At 37.9% G+C, this 20,577-nt stretch overlaps 1 protein-coding gene across 1 annotated transcript; it reads right to left on the minus strand.

The window, feature by feature from the left end:
* Positions 1-293: 293 nt before the first annotated feature.
* On the minus strand, positions 294-18,357 carry LOC117295809 (GTP-binding protein Rit1-like). The gene is made up of 5 exons (XM_033778572.1): positions 18,168-18,357; positions 11,721-11,777; positions 7,564-7,637; positions 2,557-2,748; positions 294-2,032 (listed from the first exon to the last, which is right to left on the minus strand). The coding sequence occupies exons 1-5, from the start codon at positions 18,331-18,333 to the stop codon at positions 1,793-1,795; spliced, it is 729 nt and encodes a 242-aa protein (XP_033634463.1). The 5' UTR covers positions 18,334-18,357; the 3' UTR covers positions 294-1,792.
* Positions 18,358-20,577: the final 2,220 nt, after the last annotated feature.

The following is a 20,577-nucleotide window of genomic DNA, read 5'->3' on the forward strand; positions in this document are numbered from 1 at the left end:
ATTGACTAGAATGGTAATTTGTGATTCCACATGCACAATATAATTGACGTCTCCTGGATGCCGCCTGGGTTTGTGCCTGACAGAGACACAACTAAATTGTCACTGAACTTTCATGTTGAACTACGAGGGTTTGCATTACATGTATGCACTAACTGAAGTACATATTAGTTTGATGTAAAGAATATGTAATGCACAGAACGCACCGATATGCAAACAGCTTTTACATGAATGTGCCCACATGGATCAAACCAGATTGCATTCACATGTAAGGTTTATTTTAACACAAATTGCAGTTAGATCAATTTCTCCTTGGTCAAGGTCAACAAACTTTACTTTTGGTATGCTGATGTAAAATTATTTTTCTAAATTGGTTTCGGAATCCTACCCACTCTGTATCAAACCTCGTTTTTCTCAGCAAGTTTAAAGAAACAAAAATAGTTTTTTGTTCGGTCTGATTTGCAAAGAAAACAAGACATCTGCACGTCAGCTTCATATTATTCCCTTAGTGTAAAGCTTTGGTTGTGTAACTGTAAAATTTATGCAATCATGCCTTAGGCGTAGACACCTTCTGAAAATTACATGTACGTGCGCAACACCTTCTGACGACACTTCGCATGGAAACCAATTAGTGAAACACACGTGACCTATTTTCATTATTCCATTTCCAGATAACAGCCGAGAGATATTCACCTTCTCCACTCACACCTGGAAATGGGTAACCGGCAGGTGATCCATTTCTGAATCTTTGCTCATTTCTTGTTTTTTCAAAGCTGTCAGTTGGAGTAGCTTCTCAGGATGTACTTAGCTTAGGGATGGAAATCTGCGATGGTTAATTACCACTGACTTGTGCCCACACCCTTTAGAATGAACTCGAAGTCAAAACAGTTTGGACTACGATCACAATTTCCTAACACACTTGTATAAAAACACTTTTTAAAGTAATATTCACACCGTATTTACATTTTTTTAAATTTGTCTTGTGTATACTGTAAAGCACACATTAATATAAAGTGCAGCTATGTGGATATCATTAGAACTGCCTCCATAGACAGCAAAAGAAATATTTTCAAATTAATTCTACAGCAATTTATTAAGTTTGCTTCTGAAAAATACCTTTGTCAAAGTGACCTTTGGTTATTGTCGAAGTATGCAGCAAGACTAATATAGAACTCTTGCACATGGTGTCAAAAACTCTCAAACAGCTCCCTCATTGAGGTCAAAGTAGACCCGTCATTGGCCGAGAGTTGTGCGTAGTGCATACGCAAAAGGCATGTTGTTGTACCCTCCCTTAAAAATTCATAAAATAAACATTCGTCTTTTTTAAAACAGAGCATTAATAGTTTGTGTTCTTTGGTAAAATGGCCAGATTTTTTATTTCACAAAACATTTCTTGAATGGTGTTGATACAGCTTAGTTTTCGAGATTGCTGTAAAGAGAACTGGGACCAGTTTGATCTGGTATTCATGGTCGAACGAGCTGGTGAAATGACTGTCTACAAGGCTGTCTCATCCACGACAAAATGGAGTATTGAAGAAAGTTGTGATTGCTTTAATAGGTAGAATTCAGTTGTCATTGGTGTTATACGTCCATCTATTTGTTGACTACAACTACATGCATGTGCAGTGTTTTAGTGCCACAGATCAGATTCACAAGAAGCCATCTTTACAGATTGAAAGAGGGGATAAGATCTTCTCAATCCTCTTGCTTTCCAAAGTCTAGACCCTGGATGATGAAAACACTTGAGGTCAGGGCTTTTAACTGTCTCTTATCAGTCTTAATATCTTGTGATATCTCATAATGTTGAGCTGCTTTTTCTTCTGAAGACTTTCCTGACGAGGCTCTGAAGTTTTATCGATTTGTCCTTCTTCTTAAATCGCTTCTCCAGGGCAAGAATGTCATTTTTTTCCTTCATGCGGATCTCTCGTACCAGGGTGTAGAAAACATCATCGACAAAATGTCTCAATGCGGCTGATGTCTCAAAGAATGGACAGCTGAACTCTCTTGCTAAAGCTTGGCCCTCCTCAGTTGAGACCTTAAGAAGAAAAAAAAGGGGGGTTTAGAAATTTGACATTATTTGAAGTGGATTGTAATCTGTCAATGTCATCCTATTATTGAATTACTAAAAAGATCACGACAAGTGACTTATTTATTATTTCTTCAGTCTTTTCATCTTTCTAAACAGTGTTTGGAGCTTTTAAGACCTCTGTCAGACTTTGCAAACTTGTGCTTTCTTCTCTGTGTCTTTCCTGCCCATCTTTGCAATTCATAGCACAGAGTCTTCAGATTTACTCTTTTCACTTTAATGCATTTTTCCCAACGCAGGACACTAATGACTCATAGCAAGCATGTCACCTCACCACTTAGCAAATATAAAAACACTTTAGAAAGTCCAAAAATTCAAGATTACTGACTCCGCTCGTGGACATTTTTTAGCGAGATGAGTATCTCTTCAGATTGAAAAGTCAAGAATGTCTGGCCATAGATCAAGTCTAACCCATTTTGTGGTTGAGCTGTTGCTTGGTAAAAAAGTTCGCTACTGTTTGATTTTGAACTTACCACACGTCGTTGCTCCAGATCATACTTGTTGCCAACGAGCACGACAGGGACCTCATCAGTATTCCTCACGCGCTCAATGACCTTCTTGAACTCTGAAGCTTCCAGGAAGCTCCTTCTATCGGTGATAGAGTAGCATATGATGAATCCTTCTCCGCCACGCATGTATTGGTCTCTCATTGCTGTAAACTCTGCCTGTATATCAAGGAAGAGTAATGGGAGAGGAAGAGATGTTTTAATGGATGGACTACAGGATCGTGACTTGAATTAGTGCACCTGCAACGGGGAGCAAAGGGATGGGAGGAGGGGGATCTGATTGATTTGAGGTGACAGAGGAACAAATTACACCATCCTGCAGGTTGCAGCAATGCAAAACACAGAATTCTTGATCAAATCTTGATCAATCCTGTAAAGTAACCTGGAGTTGATTTCACAAAGAGTTAGGACTAGTCCTAGGAGATATGAAAAACGTATGGCTAGTCCTAAGTTAGGATGAGTAACTCGAGATAAGACCAGTCTTAACTCTTTGTGAAATCCACCCCTGGTCTTGTAGGTTTATACTACATGATTCGGTAGATCTTGCTATATTATTTAAAAACTCTTAGTCTAGTACAACGTACAATTTTCCAATCACATGAATAATAAACATTACTTCAGAACAGTATTCCTTTGGTATAGAAATTCATTTAAAGTTCTGGGCTTCTGTGATTTAAATCTTTCCCACTTGGCCTTTGAGAAAGATCAAGCCTTGGTCAAAATATGAGTCAATTTACACCACAGAGTGTTTTGCTTCAAAGCAGTTTGCAAAAATATTTCACCCTTTTCCATATCAAATGTATATAAAACATGATTGAAGACTAATATTCATGAAGATCTGGTTTTATTTTGCTAATGTACAGTCCAGGTCCTTGCAAGCCTTAAAATAAAAAAAAAGTCCCAGGGACCACCCAGAGTTATTAAAGTGTTATTATGTGAGCCTGAAATGTTCAACTTGACCCTGGAGTCACCCTCAATATCACCTTCCCCTGTAGCTGGTGATGACTGTGACTGAGTCACCACGCCCACGGGAGAAAGATTGGCCCAAAGGAAGAAAAAAAAATGAGAACTTTTATCACATCAAGATATTGATTACTAAATCCATCCGTAATCAACATAAATTGAATAAGCTCCAAAACATCGATCTACTTATTTATTTCTTGATTGTGATGGAGGGAAAAAATAATGAAGAGCAATTGAGGAGCAGTAATCTGCCTGGAAATGCATCATTACGTTGGGGTCTGGGTTATTTAAAGGAGAAAGGGAAGATAAAAAAATGTGATGACAGCTACATTAGCAGAGGGGAACAATTATTAGGAGGTAAATGAGATCAAAGGTTTAACTCCAACAACTGGTTGGAGAAAAGCAACCTCTCGTCCCTCCTAAAATAAACAAAATATCCAGTGCATTGTGTCTGAAATAAACATTTAATGTGACCTTCTGAGCAAGCAATTTGCTATAATTATTGGTTGTAACTACCCGCCAGTGGCTCTACCAATAAAGTGGGACTGGACAGATTAAGACAAGCCTGTTGCACTCTTTAAAATCAAAGTACCAAAAATGATGTTTCCATTGACTTTGAGATTTTCTAACGAAAGTGACCTTTCAAAATAAGAGTGGCCTTGACCTCTCACATAGGACATTCCAGGAATGATACAGGCTCATGTGCATGTAGGCTTACATATTATGCTACCTCTACTCCACTTATAATTCAGCATGACACACTTAGTTGTTGTTTTATAGGAAGTCTCATACGCCCAATACAAATACAATGTGATACTTTGAATTCAATACAAACCAGTTGCGCTGTACAATACAATAATTGTTGTTTGTTAGACAGACCTACCCTATGTTTGTATAATATTCCTATACAGGGTTTGACCATTGAAATCAATCTGTTTTGCACTTGCTATGCAATTGAATGATTGATGTGATGACAAAATATTCATTGTCCATTACTGTGCCCAGTTGTATTGTGGTACTGTGTCCTTCAACTACAGAAACTGTAAACACTGGATCAGAATGTACATAACATGTGATCTAAACTTGTTTTGGATGTAGCTAGTTCTTATATGCAGTTATGAAATTGGTCCCCGATGTACAATTCCGTACATATGATACTAAGTTATTATGTGTGTACAGTAGCTAGTTTTTTTGATGCAGCTATGAAATTCATGTTCAATGTATGACATATGATCGTGTTTTGTGCCCCCAAAAAATCCTTTTATTTTTGACTTAGTACCGACTATGCAACTTTACATACATCTTCAATGTATGAAAAGTTGAGAAGTTGAGATCAAGCGAAATGTGTTTGCCCGTCCGATTTCCTGCATTGTCTCCAAGCAAGGCACTGCGTGTGTCATTACGAGACTTGAAATCAGCTATTTCCTGATATGTTCTTGTCATCGGGTCTGTTTAATTGGGGCGTGAAGTCGTCTTCGGACCTACCCCTAATGCGGTCATCCCCCTCAGCTGTTCTGCTCCATCAATTATATCCAATTCTTAATCAATTATGACAAGCCACAACCCATACAAAAAAAAAAATAACTAGCCACAAACCATAAAAAAGAAAGAATTATCATCAAAAATATATTGTCCCCGCCCTTCCTCTTACACATCTGTAGGGAATCAAAAGATCGCAAAGTTTTAGTTTTTGCTAAATGTAAACGTGCTTTTGTTTTCCGCTAAGAATCACTGATTTAATACTCAATGTCGTACTTAAGTAAATGTCTTAAAATTGTCTGTTCTTCCGAAAGTTTGTTGACTACAGCAGCCAAATTAGACTTAATTAAACACGCCAAACAAGTGGCGGTTTAATTTATTAGCGTTTCCTCAATAACAGAATAATTTGATCTTGGTAGTGGGCCAGACATTTAACTTTATTACATTAAATGGTGGAGGTAGAAAAAGAAGACTTCCAATACTTGCTAATTAAGAATAAATTACATGTTCAGTGGGGGGTTACAAATAGCAATCAAATTTATAATAAGGTGGTTATATTTAAATTGTGCTCCCCCATCCATGGCCCACACCCCCCGAGAGTCCCAAAGGGGGACATTAATTGAGAATTGGTTGGAGAGAATCTTGGACGCACGCTTTTTTATTTTGGTGCACAGTTTGTAGATGTACTAGGTAGTGTATTTTCATGAGAGTAGAGTTAATAACAATTAAAATGTGAGTACTGTGGGAGTTCGTTGAGTAACATCCTAAACCCTTTCAGCATTCTTCCTAAATTAGTACAGTTGGCAATTGCAATTTTTTAATAGATTGTCTAACTATCTAATCAGAGAACCATATGATTTGTGGCTAAAGTCACTTGGTTTGGTTCGTCACCAAAAGAGTATTGGCTGAGTATCAATGGATTTAGGTGGTAACCAATTGAATCCTGGCTGATTTGATTGAGCCCAGTGACTGTCCTACTTCTTTTAATAGAAAACAAACCCACTGAACCTGAACTTTCAAACTACTATTCATGACAACTCAAAGACCCTTTTTACACCTGTTGCCTTTTCATTGTGTTGTTAACTTATACTGGGTGTGGTCATTTTAAAGTCAACAATATCCCACCTATAAACAAAGTACATTTAAATCCAACCCACACTGTAACAGTACAAGCTTTTCGACAGCATTAACATGTCATCTGTTTTGCCATTTGGGTCACACATTCATGTTTACTACTTCACTTGACATGGCGACGCCCAGATATTGTTGGGTATCAATTTGTGAGGTTTCTGGCGTGCTTTTACAAAGGCATATATTTTCTATTGTGCCTCCCATGGCCATACGTTATTGTTTTCTCCCTTCAACACCATTGTACCTTTGTGAATCCGTGTGTCATTGTTCTCATTTTTATGACAAAACATGTTTTTCTGGAGCATCTCTGTCCTCAAGGAAAATGGATCCTTTTTAAGGGGCAAGGTCCAATTTCATAAGGCTGCTTAAAAGCTAAAATAATGCTTAAGATTTTCAGCTAAGCTAAAATAAGCAGGGTACCGGTCACAAATGGTAGATACAGCATTTTGTTTTGCCTGGTAACCTCATTGTGATTAGCATAATTTTGTTGTGCTTAGCTACTTTTTGCTTTTAAGTAGCTCTATGCACGGAGGTAGAAATAGTAACTGGGCCAAGATTTGATTCTTTTGAGGGATCTGTATTTTTGGCAACATACAGAGAGATTCCAAAATTAAACTAGTTTTTTTTGGGCTGGGGTAGCGAATTATTTCAAAAAGGAAAACAACTAAATGTTTGTCCTGCAGAAACTGTTTTACATGTATACTACCTGGGTGGGATTGGAACCCTCGACCCCTGTAATGTATAGCAGATGTGTAATAACCACTAGCCCATCTGTCTCATGATTTTACAATCTTAAATACCCTGAAATATGACACGTACCACCCAAGGTTTGTCTTCACCTATGGGGGTAAAGAGGGACCTTTGAGGGCACCCAGGTGGATCTGATCTATCAGCTTGTCAAACTCAGAACACTTATTTCAAGGGAAGCTGATATTGTTAAGTAAATGAATGATGGTCCTGATGTTGGGGGTTAATCATATTTAGCGGATATGGACAATTTTGATTTTGGTATCCGGGTGTCATTGGACCCCTCCTACAAATTTCCTTTTGACCCCCGTCCCCAAAACCCCAGGTAGAAAACTCCTTGAAAAGATCACTAATAACCTGTTTAGATTAATGAGTGATTGATAGTATTTTCTAAAAAAATTTCTAATTTGAGTGATGAATCTTCAGATATTGTCATATTCACTAAACGATTGTGCATGAATATTATTTAATCAGAATGATTGATTTCATGCCTATGAACTTAGTTCTACATTAAGTGCCTGTTTTTGTGCCTTTATGTTGAGGGTACTGTTGACTCACGACACTGAGTTTGGGAAGCTTTCAAATTCTAAAGAAAATCAAGAAGTCTTGGGGCGAGAACAGATTCTACTTGAATTACTCTTGCTTGTTACTCACCTGTCCAGCTGTATCTAAGATATCCAGAAGTCCAACCTCTCCATCAATAACAGCTTGCTGCTGGTATGCATCCTCTGTAAAGAAAGAGCAAATACTACATTTTCAAGAACACTTTACAAAGTGGTTGAATCACATGGAGTGTTATGTTAGTCCAGAGCTGCAGAGTGTGGTTGTGGTTTGTGCAGCTTTGCATCAGGAAAAAAAAATAACGTTAAAATAAAACAAGCTTTTTAAGAATAATTTTTTGAAGGGGTTGAATTGTATAGACATTACACAGAGTGTTAGTCCCTGGCGCCAATTGCAGACTTTGGTCCAATTTCATAGAGCTACTTAAGCAGAAAATATTGCTTAATATTTCTCTGCTAAGCAGAAATTACCACGATACCAGTCACGAATTGTACTTCAGACATTGTAGTTTGGCTGTCAACCTTATTCTGGTAAGCATAATTCGGTCATGCCCAACTACTTTTTGTGCTTTTAAAAGCAGCCATATGAAATTGGGCCTTTTTTTCCCCCTTAGCTTTGCATCAGGAAAAGCTACTTCCTTTTCAACCACTCCCCCACAATACAACCCCCGCTTTAAATTAAGATCTATATACATACAATATGTAGTTTATTTGGGTCCCTAAATTGACAAGGTGGGCTGTTTAATCTCCTTTCAAATCCCTCCTATTTTCCCCCATGTGCTTCGTGGCTTGTATTTCTTTCCTCTTTGCCAAGATGATATTGTTTACGTGTGAACCCCATCACTATAGATAGTGAGTTACTACTGGGAATCGATCGGCCATAAATTTGTTTAACTGAGTGCAAGTCTTGGGTGCATGTGTTGAATACTGGATCTTGTCTTGTGCAAAACATGTTTTTCTCAAGACATTTTATTTAACCTGTTTATAATGGAACTGCAACTCTTCGACTGTATTCTTATTATCAGATCTTGGAAACTGCTTCGGGAGTATTTCTTACACTTTTACTGAAAAGGTTGATACTGACTAATTTTATTTGGGATTTGTCCTCCGAGGCAGGTGATTACTATTTTGAAATAGGTCTTGTTTATCCTATGAAAGTGTTTTTAAGTTCGATTCAGCAGGATAAAGGTAGCATTTTGATTAAAACTATTTATAGGACTGAAGATCGCTTGATCTGTCATGTTTGGTTAATACCCTAAGATGGGAGATTGCTAGACACTTTAAAGGAGTGTAAATTGCATCGGAGCGAGGAATCATCCTACACCATCTACGTGCAGGAAGGCCATTGATCTAATCATCAAACAGTAGGAGGGAGGAGGAAGGAAAAACAAGAAGATGCATGAAGGAGCATCACCAAATGTGACTGATTGGAATGTAAACGAAGCCTTGGAGGGTCCATTAATTACTCAACACTGATTACTTTAATAGAGTCATCTCATATTGCTATGTAGCCACGAGCCGTTGAGCAAGATGACTTGATGTCGTCATACGACTGTACTACGTCAATGCTCCTAAGAGGGAGCAGGACTATGCATACATGAGGAGAGACGCTCGGGAAATACTAAGATGTTTTTTCCAATTTTCTTTTCACTCTAGGCGATTGATCATCTTGCGACTCCCTGGTTGTTTTTCAGCGAAGCGCTCAATGTTTAATTTTAGAAAAGTCAATGAGAAGTGGAGGTAGGAGGGATCCGTGGCAATTGTTTTGATAACTGCGATAACGTTTCATTCAGAGAAGCAATTCATGTACTATCCTTAAAGAGTGAATGAACTTTTCAGCTCTAACATTCAACAGAAATTTAAGGAAACTAATAATATTCCTAAAATCTTAAATTACACCATTTCCTCTTAATATGAGCTTCTTTGATGCTTCATGTTACAATTCCCTTGTAATGCACAGGCATTTTCTTGTCAAGTGCAAGGGGACTTTCTTAGAATTTGGAGCCATGTACTGTGGAAGCAATCTCTCCTTATATAAAAGTAACCAACCAAAGGGTAAGGCTTCGGCCTTCTTGACTCAATGCACGTGTGTGTGTGTGTGTGTGTGGGGGTGGTATGTGACCTAGTTTTCTTATAATGAGTGCTGCTAGTTCTAATTATACACGTATTGGTGACTAATTGTCTAAAACAGCATCACCCCAAAATGAAATGAGGACAAAGTTTCTTACACTTGAGTCCAAGTTCTATCAGCAACAAACTATTGAACTGAATTCATTCTCCCCCGATCCTTCCTTTTATTATTCTTCAAAGTTCCTGTTTCAATCATAAACCTCCCCTCCTCAAGGATGTACAGTACACACCAGTAGCTTTCTCAAGATTACAAACAACATCTGCTCCACAAAGCGTATCTCAGATTTTATCCTCTAGATCACGCGCAATGACCACGCGAAAAATGTGTGACGTAAACGGATGGGCGCGACTTTAGAGCAAGTTTTCGCATAAACTTTGAGCGGATTTCCGCGATGGGGAGAAAGGGGGGGGGGTATCTGAGGCAATGGTTGTCACTCCTCAGTGATACATTTCCTGGTTGAAGGAATTTAAGCAGGAACTGTGCAGCCCCTGGCTCTTTTGAGGCAGCAAAGAAAAGGGGGAAGACAAAGTTTTTGAGCCAGACAAGACGAGTAAATCGATCTCTAAGATGGCTGATTCAAAATATTTAATTCCTGAGACGTGTTTCTTGAAGAGGAAATACTACTTGATAAACACTAACCAAATTCAACATTGAAAGATGATTTCTGCAAACTGGAAAATTGGATGTACATGTATACTGTACTGGGCGAAAATAAAATGTCGCTAGAGGGAAATCCCCAGAGAGGAACTGTTCAGGGAGGAAGGTGATTTCAGTCGCGTCAGCCAGACTCTAACAGACTCCTACAACCACAAGAGAGTGCAAGGTTGTAGAGCATGTAGCTAAATGGCTTAGGGTGGGTGGGTGAAAAGGGGGGGGGGGGTATGAGGGGGTATGAGGATACCCATGAAATTAAAATAGAGAGCACTATTAAAGAGGGTCTGATTCTTTCTACTGTTTAACCCCAATACCCCCCAGCAGGCTAAATGCACACGGCCCCGTTATTCTCAGCGACATAAAATACATGTAGATTTTGATCAATGGTTATTGCTTTTACTGTATAGTGGAAATTATACTTGCTCATAAAAATATACATGTGCATGCGATTACTTGATTGCTCATTATGCAGTCAAGTAATTGCTCAAGTTGCTACCCAGTACAATCACTAATGGAGCCCATGAAACAATATTTACTGTATGACTGAGTAAAGAGCGAAAGAGTCTCAAAGATCTTGGGTGAAAATACATGTTTAATCAACAGAGCACTGTAGCAGTTTCAGGGGCCAGCCTCTGTATCAGCCGCCCAATGATTCCACTAGTAAATTATTAGCTTGTAGTACAGGGAGTATACCATGCACAATAACACATGTAGATGAAACAGTAAATTATTAGCTTGTAGTACAGGGAGTATACCATGCACAATAACACAAGTAGATGAAACAGTAAATTATTAACTTGTAGTACAGGTAGTATACCATGCACATTAACACATGTAGATGAAACAGTAAATTATTAGCTTGTAGTACAGGGAGTATACCATTCACAATAACACATGTAGATGAAACAGTAAATTATTAGCTTGTAGTACAGGGAGTATACCATGCACAATAACACAAGTAGATGAAACAGTAAATTATTAGCTTGTTGTACAGGGAGTATACCATGCACAATAACACATGTAGATGAAACAGAACACAGAGTATCTAATATTTGCATCCATTCTCCAATTGGCACAACAGTTCATTTATAACTGATGAGACACATTCTTAAAGAAGGTACCATGTTCTTCATGTGTAAACACTAATCCATCTTTACTCTTCCCACCCCTTTTAAACCACATCTGGAGAATGCTTAATTTCTTGGAAATAATTACATGGGTGTACTGTCCCGATTAATCCCTTAATATCTCTGGGAGTTCACTTATGAACATCTGTCAACAAGTGTTGACGTCAATCGACGACAGATATTAAACTTAGCTTGTGGCTTACATTGGCAGCTATGTCAAAATAGAATGAACACTTAGATATTTGGTAAACAAGATTTCTGGTAACCATGATACGAGAATGAACACATCGGGGTATCCAGTACATGCAGGGATGACGTAGTTCAAGCAGATGGTCTTACCTATCGTGGGATCGTGATATTCTAGGAAACTGTGCGTCACAAATTGTAGCGTCAGGGCTGTAAGGATAATAAAAGAACAAACAACCAAATTGTCAGTTTAACTTTACACAAGTAAATTGCATACCACCAAAAGTGTCATCTTCAATACAGACATGCCAATCAGTCTGCTGAAATGTTAGACAGAGGCACAATTTATGACGCCATTGACATTTAAAAAAGTGTTTTTAAAGTGCAACATTCTCAAAATGGGTTAAATATAATCACTGACCTTTTATAGGTTACCGTTAGCAATAAAGGGAAGAGAATTTCATACAAGTACAAACAATAATCACCGTCTTAATTGTGGCCAGCGCTTTTGTGAGCGGTCCAAGTGCCATCAACAATATCAGCGCCACCAAAAATGTCAGATGCGCCGTAATTTAATTAAAATGCTGAAGTTCAAACCCAATAATTCGGTCAGGAGAACGGTGTCCTTACAACATGCAGGGCATGTGTCTTTAGTTTTGAGGGGATGATGGCATTTTGCAAAGGGCACTTTTATTATAAGAACCTTAAATTCTGTGGAAATATTTGTTATGAGTACAAAGACCAAGAACAAGGAAGCCTACATGTACTTGATGTACTATGTATGTCAAATGAAGCTCCAGGTTCTTGGAATGCATATCATTGGTACAAAGCCTGTACAATACCTTGTTGGGTAAAAATAAAAAAAATTCAATTAGGCATGGTCACAAACGTTGGTTGAAATTATAACAAATTACAAAAATTATGTTCATGAATCACGTGTCATTGTTTTTTAAATGCTCACTGCTTTTCATGAGGAGATTTTGTCATCAAAATCAAGTAGCACCCAAAGCATGGAGGAATGATTCCTCCATGCCCAAAGCACAATTGCAGTTAGTGTTCATAGAGCTTCAGTGTGTTTTGAGTTCTTGTCATGGTGTGGTTTTCCACAACCACGGATACATGTAGCTCGTTCTTACAACAGTTGAGCTACACGTACATGTGCATGTAGCTCAATTTATTAATTATCGACAGTCAATCCTCTTTAGAAAGAGCACTGTTATAAAGTGGTTATCTGCTTTTTATAAACCCACTTTCTGAACTCCAGAATCCCATTTTCTACTTAGTACAGTGTTCAGTTTTGCTTCCTCTTGTCGCAATGTTATACAGAGGTGGTTGACCAATCCAAGTGAGTTTTGTCATAACGAGAGTCGACGGTAAACATCACATCCAGGTCCCTGTTGCTCACCAAGGCCCAATTTCATTTCACCAATTACCATAAGTTTCTGCACTTTACATAACCAGGAAAGTCTGATATCCGGCATTGTACATGATGGGCAAGCAGAGTTTCAAAGTAAGCAGCGTCATGAAATTTGGCCTCTGCCAGCTTGGTAAAGTGTATGGCTAGCTTGGGAAAGTGTACATTGAACATAAAATGCCCAGGTCTGTCATCAGACTATATGAAGGTTGATCCAGTGATTAAAGCTCTTGTGTTCATCTGCCAAGCCAGACAGTGTACTGTGTACGCTGCAAGACACAATGGATTATTAATATTTTTTCCACAGGGACGCACTAATTGAAAAAACAGAATAAGAAATTTACCACAGCAAAACATGATTGACTTGACATATGGAAATGGACTCAATCAACATCGCTTCTCATTGTATGTTTAACGTTTTACCAAGAATGCATTAAATTAACCAGCAAGCAAGCTTGAATTTATCCAACTCCATTATTCATTTTGTACAGAAGCATTTTACTAAATATTTGTTTTCACATTTGCTGTTACAAATGTAATGTGTAAGCTCTAGGCATGCTTTAGGTTAGTCAGCCACTCCAGACTATATAATTTGTCTATTACTTGTTCCTAAACACGGTGTACACCAGGCCTGATGGTACATCTTTGCACACAGTAGGGTGAGGATGTCCTTGGTATAATTTGTATTTTGTTCTTTCTGTAGAACAATGACAGGATATTGACAATAATAAACATCCTAACGGATTGTATAAATTGACATCACAAGTAGGATCTGGAGTGCATGCACAGTGTTTTCCATGCTGTATCACTCAGTCCAAACTTTCCATTTGATTGTGTGCTGAATGGTATTACCTGCTCATCGAACAGGGCAGCGGATACTGTCCCATGTCAAGGGCTCTATTGGATTGGAAGACTGAACACTTTGTCATGGATAGTGGGACTGGAACGGTACCTCTTCAACTTCCTGTCTGAAAGACAACGCCTGCCGATTTGTACATGTTTAAGATAATTGTTTAGACAGATTCTGAGAGTCCATCTCTAAGCATGTGTCTGAATGTCAAAACATTGTATGGACTGAATTGTTTTTATAAAGTTTACTCAGGACGTACATGTATGTATTGAACATATTTTCCGGTAAAAAAGAAATTATGTATATTAAACAACATACCCATCATTACATGCCCAAATCAGCTGTATTTTGTCTCCTTTTAGCACAAACCATTAACCATTCAAACTTTCCGACACTCAGTAACAAAACAAATATTTTATAAATGAACTGACGCACACAGTGTCTGGGTTACCATAGCAACTGCCGAGTGCGTAAGTAAATTTCTTCTGTTTAAACTCCCTGGTTCCCCTAGAATAAAGCCAGCAATTTACATGCCATAGCCATGACCGACCAATTAGAGCAATTTACACGTCGAATCAAACACAAATAGGCAGCATTGCGTGTATGTGCCATATACACTAGTGGCAAAGGTGACAAAAAATGTGTGTGATTTTACGCACTTAAAGGTGCATTACATGAATTTCCAAGGTTGTTAATTTAGCTTGTTATTTTTACACAATTTTGTAATGCATTCATACAGTAATGCACAGTACACATTGTACAAGTATGTATAGCAAGTGAATACCCAGATACTTCATGGAGGCAATTGTCCTGTTGCCCCTGGTGATTGCCTTTGTGCCCCTTCCTTTAACAAGGAGAAAATGAAGCATCAGGCCTGCAAGTACACTATTTGAGTAAAAGGTTTTTACAAAAAAACACTTTTGAAATCCTTACAACTCCAAAATGTCGTTATAGGCCTAAATAGAATTGTTATCTTCTCAAAACTTATCTTATGTCACAGGTTTTCAAGGACTTATTTTGTTGTGTCTGTTTTTCTTTTTTTTTGTTTATGTTTTGTTTTTGGTCTTACTGTGCCTTGAACACCCAGCAGGGTGGATATGTGTGCATTACAAGTCTTATTATTATTATTATTATTATTATTTGTACACAGGAGGACCATGTTTCTGTAGATAGGAGATCTCTTTGATAGCCACCAACTACTACAATGGAGGGTTGTTACCACACACAATACACTGCATCCACATGGGTGGAGCTGACAAGGTAACAAAGAAACTGTTGTGAATATCACTGGCTTGTACATGAGTTGCACAACAAAACCCTCCTCTTTACATGCTGTTGACTAGGGTAAACACATTTTACCTGTCACCTCCCAACATGTTGCACTAAGAGGTGTGGTGGGAACTCGTTGTAAACAAACTGGGCTGGCAAACTGAGTTTTTGTAAACAAATATACTGGGCTGGCATTCTGGCAAACCATGGGCAAACCATGAAGGTAGAAATATGGCAAACTGAGTTTCAATTATGATAATACTGATGTGAATATGCCCAAAGTCCATCACCAAATATTTTTATTTGAGTTTAAAATTAAAATGCCACCATCAGTTTTGTTGAGATTTTAAAGTTGTTTATGATGATTGATCAAAACTATAAAAGAGGAGATGGTGTTTATTTTAATGATATCTCATCACAAATCAATAACAAAAGCAATCAGTTACCTTCCCATTATTTCACTTCCATGTGTTATGAAGCTAAACGTGTTTATGCATGTCTTGAACATTTTTTTATATATTTTTTTCTTTCAAAAACTTGCTAATTTTTTTGACCCAAGGCTTCTGTCTTTTGTGTGAAACTTTAGAGTACAGTGTTTATGTTACTATGGTAAATTCTTGCATAGTATCAAGTGACTGTGTAAGTTACAATGTAACTCTACTGGCATGGCATGGCATGTGTCATGACATTCCATAGTACTACAGCAGACATCAACCAATACAGTAACACAGTTCATATCAGCTCAAACCATAAAGGTAACAAAGTTCAACCTAACTGCACAGGGTCAATGGCTTCAGAAACTAATGGCAGCTTGGATAAGTCATCTCACACAATGGATACTTAGGTCAATGTAAACAAAGTGGCAATTGTGGTTGGATGTGACAAAGGAAATTAACACAGTACTCTTTGTTACAGCACAAGTTGAAAGACTCTGCACAGATATAATGCTTTAATTTCAACCAAATCTGAATACAAATAAAGTTACATACTATGAATTGTGTCCCCTACTAATGTGAAAATTTCTAAACAATTCTCATCTTTGTGTAATGTGTAGTGCTCATGTTTATACTTTTGTTTACTTTTTCAAATATTGTTGTTGCTGTTGGTATTTTTTATATTTTTCTTCTTGATTATCTTCCCTGTAATACAATCAAATAATTTAAAAAACAAATAAAATTGCTGCATGTGGAGTTTTAATTTCTCAAAGAAAATACAAATAATGACTTTGTTAAAATTAAAAAATAATTAGGGTGTACAAAACAAAATTCCTACTTTGTGCTTGACTTTGAACCCTGCCCTTGCAGCCTTTTTGCAGGGTCCTCTGTGTCCACACAAAATACAAGTCTATGAAATAAGAAACTCAGCTCTCTATGGGGTATCTGATTTACTAAAATACAAAATACTTTGTATGTTGTGCTGAGTTGGAAACCTGAAACCACAACAAAGGTATGTTTGGCATAATGACAACATTCTGACTACACTGTATTACTAAACTGCATGTTCAAGTCACACTGCAGTATAATAAATCAAGGGACTCTACAGAAATAGCTCATTTTCACAAACAGTGTTTGTGATGATTACCAGGAATCAAATCTAGGGCAGCCTCAAACAATAGCGCTGTAATAGAAACCAAAGATAAATTCAACTTCTGTATCCAACAGATTGCAGTTAATGGTGCTTCCTTGTCTGTAGCATGGTTTGATTTGAACTCATGTGAAATATGAACAGGGCTTGAACTTAGAGAGAAAATCTGTGCAAGACTACCACAAGTCAAACAATTTTTTTCGGGGGGGGGGGTAGTGGCTGGGTGGGGGCTGAAAAGTATTGTCACTGTTAAAGGAGTGACAGGAAAAGAAGTTGACCCACTGAACTTGTTAGGTTACAAGGTTATCATTTTAGTGGACCCTGGGTCCAGGTTGGGTGGTAATTTGATGGAGGTACCTCCCATGGTCATTTCCAGCCCTAGGCCCTACTTCATGGAACTGCTTGCTGCTTGCCTTATATGCAGCAAATTGCTTAAAATTACAATTTCTAGGGCTAACCCTTTTTTTTTTTTTTTACAGGTTACTTTGTTTTGTATTGTAAGCTAGAAGTGTTGTGCTAGCTACTTGAAGGTCGTATATGAAATGTTGTCCTAATGAGATGTACTATTGTGATCATCATCACTGTTCATTCTCAAACATTGCACCATTCCTCCATGTGTGATTAAAATGTTTTAATGCAGCTTATTTCAATCATAGAGCAAGGTTTACTCTATGTTTCAACTGACCAAAATGAAACCCAAAAACTGCAGAAGTTGTAAAAAAAATTACAATTTTTTTTATCAGCATTCACATTCCCGGTACGGGCAGTTTTTGAAATGAATTGTTGAAGTTTGTACTGTTTGAGTTGGAAGCTGAAAAACAATGGTTTTAAACAAACTGTGTCTGGTCCTATTATAAGTTTTCTTTCATGAACAAATCGTGAAAAAAATGTGGTACCACTCTGAAGTAGATCAAATCAAGATGAACTATCAGATAATTGACAGACAAAATGAATGGGCGAACAAAGTCCATTTTGTAATTTAAATGCGTTGAGTTTGAAACAGATAATACAGTCACTAGTAAAAAAAACTAAAATTCACACTTGTTACTTGTTGTCATGTTAAATGTAGGATGACAATTTTGTAAAATGAAAGTGGAAAATACGAATTACCGAAAATACAAGCCTTTTATGTGGACCGTGTTTGTCAATGCAACATTCAGAAATAGTCTGGTACTCGAGCAACATAATAAAATGAAAAAAATTACAAACAGGAATCAATTTGGTAAACACAGTGTAAAAACACAGTTCAAAATGAAAAACCCCAGCTGAAAAAAACCTTCCTCAAGATCAAATTCCAACTATCTTGAATTCTTGAAGGAGTGTACGTAAGCCATGATAGCACTGCAGCCTTACCTACTGAGCCGACTGTGCTGATCATGCTAGAATTACACACCGACGATCAGTGCATGCAACCGGTATCCAACCTTGTGATCACACGGTCAACATGAAGGAAGAAGAAGAAAAAAACAATCAACAAACTCACCACTCTTGCCTACACCACCCTGTCCCAACAACACGATCTTATAAACTCTCATTCCAGATTTAGTCATGACTGCTCCCTCCATTAACGACTCTGAATCTCTGTCTGAGGCTGTAGAGCTTGTGCTCGTCGACAAAACCTTATGCCTTTCCAAGGAAGAAACACTCATTTTTGTAACTTGCCTGGCGATGACTTTTCCTGTATCACTGATTCACGTAGGACGGTACGTTACATCGGTAACACAATGCATAGTTGATGGCGCGACGTGCGCATGCGCGAGATGCGGCTTGTGTATATTGGGCGTTTATGAGCTCAATGATGCACAGCGGCCCTAAACTAAACTACACTCACCATTTACTGTATAACCACACCCAAACGTTGCTAAACAGTAAAGGAGAAGTGTTACTGGACTACGCCCATTATTCATTTGGGATAAGTGGCGCTGAATTATTTAGGATTACTGGGTCGAGTGCATGTATTATCAATTATTGGTATGGCACTGAAATCGTGTAGGCATATTAAACTAAGATAATAATGATGTCTGAAAAAGTAGATTTAGACGATGATGCGTGACGTGCTGATGTTGCCAGTAGTTTGGAGTTTGGTCTCTATTTTCTGTGTTTCAGAATTGTTCTACCTTAGCACTGGTCCGCTGGCCAAACGCTTGTAAACACCTGAGGACATTCAAAAGTCTTTCCAAGTTGGCAATCTGGATAGTTCAGTGTTAGCATAGCATGAACTCAAGGAATATAGTGAAAACGGTGGGGGGGGGGTGGGGACTAGTGAAAATGACAAGCTTAGTGGTCCTGCTTGCTATGTCACTGAAAAAAAAGTTGAAGGTACACCCTGATCAGGTATAGTAAATAGATGCCTCAACACTAACCAAAACATGTTAAAGTTCCAGCGAAAAGTTTTGGAAAATGTTGGCACTTAATAAAAGTCATAGTATTATGAATGCTAACTTTATTTAAACCAATTTGACACCGTTGCGTCGAATATAAATTAAAATTCATAAAAACATTATAGTTTCTGGTTAAAATTTCAGTTCACAAAATTAAGAATCATGAGAAAAAATTGTGATTCTCAGTGACTCCAACTCTTTCTTGGTAGCTGTTTCTAAAGTTTTTAGTTTGGCTGCTGTGGTATCATCCATAGGTCAATGTACGGACATTAAAAGTTATTTTACCATCCAGTATAAGTGCAAGAAGAATGATCGAGTGCCCCTGTTCATTGCGACCCTGTCTACCGGAAATCTACCTCAAACATCCTCGAACATCAAACTCTAGCTGAGATAATAACGGTATTCCGGATGATTTCCTTTCATTTAAACCCTCAATGATTTATGCTAATTTTGAATCCTAACCAGTGTGACATATTTAGGCCATGTTATGTGCAAAGTTAGCGGTCGGTAATTTAATATTTTGGTTTCCTTGTGTTGCCGTTTTAACTGTTGTTGAAGATGGATGTGTTGGACCGTCTCCAAATTGTGTGTCCTTTCTCACGAATCAGCAGAATGCAAAACATGTGCACTTTTATCAGAGAAATATGGGTCTCGTAATTCCAAAAAATACACAAAATCTTAAACAAACCACTGTCTCAAAAATGATCAGCGCTTTGATGACTATTGCTGAGTTTCGTGCCGTGTTCGGACCTTTGTTTCCCACGTCCGAAGTGTTTTGATTTTGACATTCAAGCTGTTTTTGGAACATAAACGACGAGGAGTGTTGGTTGTGTGTTTTGGCTTGTATGAGGTTATTATTGCTTCGTTGCAAAAGAGATATGGAGGGAAACAACCTTTTTACATCTTTTCATATCATTTAATGTATTTATATTGGCTGTGAAGCATGACTCTTAGAAAAGCGAACTTAATCAAAATCCAAGAACCCAATGGGGAGAGGAAACAGAAGGAATTTTCAGTTTGGGTTGTGGGAGGAAACCCTAGAGAAATATTCCAGGGTTTACTCTAGACAAAATTCAGGGAGAACGAAAACCCACTCGCAGTCAGGGTCAGAGGGACTGAAAACCCAATCCACTAGTGCCCCCGGCAGAATTCAAACCGGGCTCTAAAAGGCGAGATAAGATAAGATACCACTAAAACGCCGACTGGCCCACCTTAAGCACAATATAATCATTAAATTGTAGCTAGAGTTTTGAGAATTTGGAGGCATATGCTAGGGGGAACATCTATACGATGCAGAATGTATTTTTTGTTTCTCCCCCTCCAGAATTTGATTTTGTTTTACATTATATATGATTCTGTCTTTGTCACGAGAGGGCGCACCAGTACTTACGTTGGAGGGGAAAAGTCAAGCGTCTGGCCCGATTTTATATTAAGGAAACATCTTTCTTTAGAATTAGGTTACTTATTCATAAATGCGTTTGCATATTTTTTGGGGTCATTTTATATTGTAAG

Source organism: Asterias rubens, chromosome 10 (assembly GCF_902459465.1).
Source record: "Asterias rubens chromosome 10, eAstRub1.3, whole genome shotgun sequence".
In the NCBI taxonomy this organism is placed as follows: Eukaryota; Metazoa; Echinodermata; class Asteroidea; order Forcipulatida; family Asteriidae; genus Asterias; species Asterias rubens.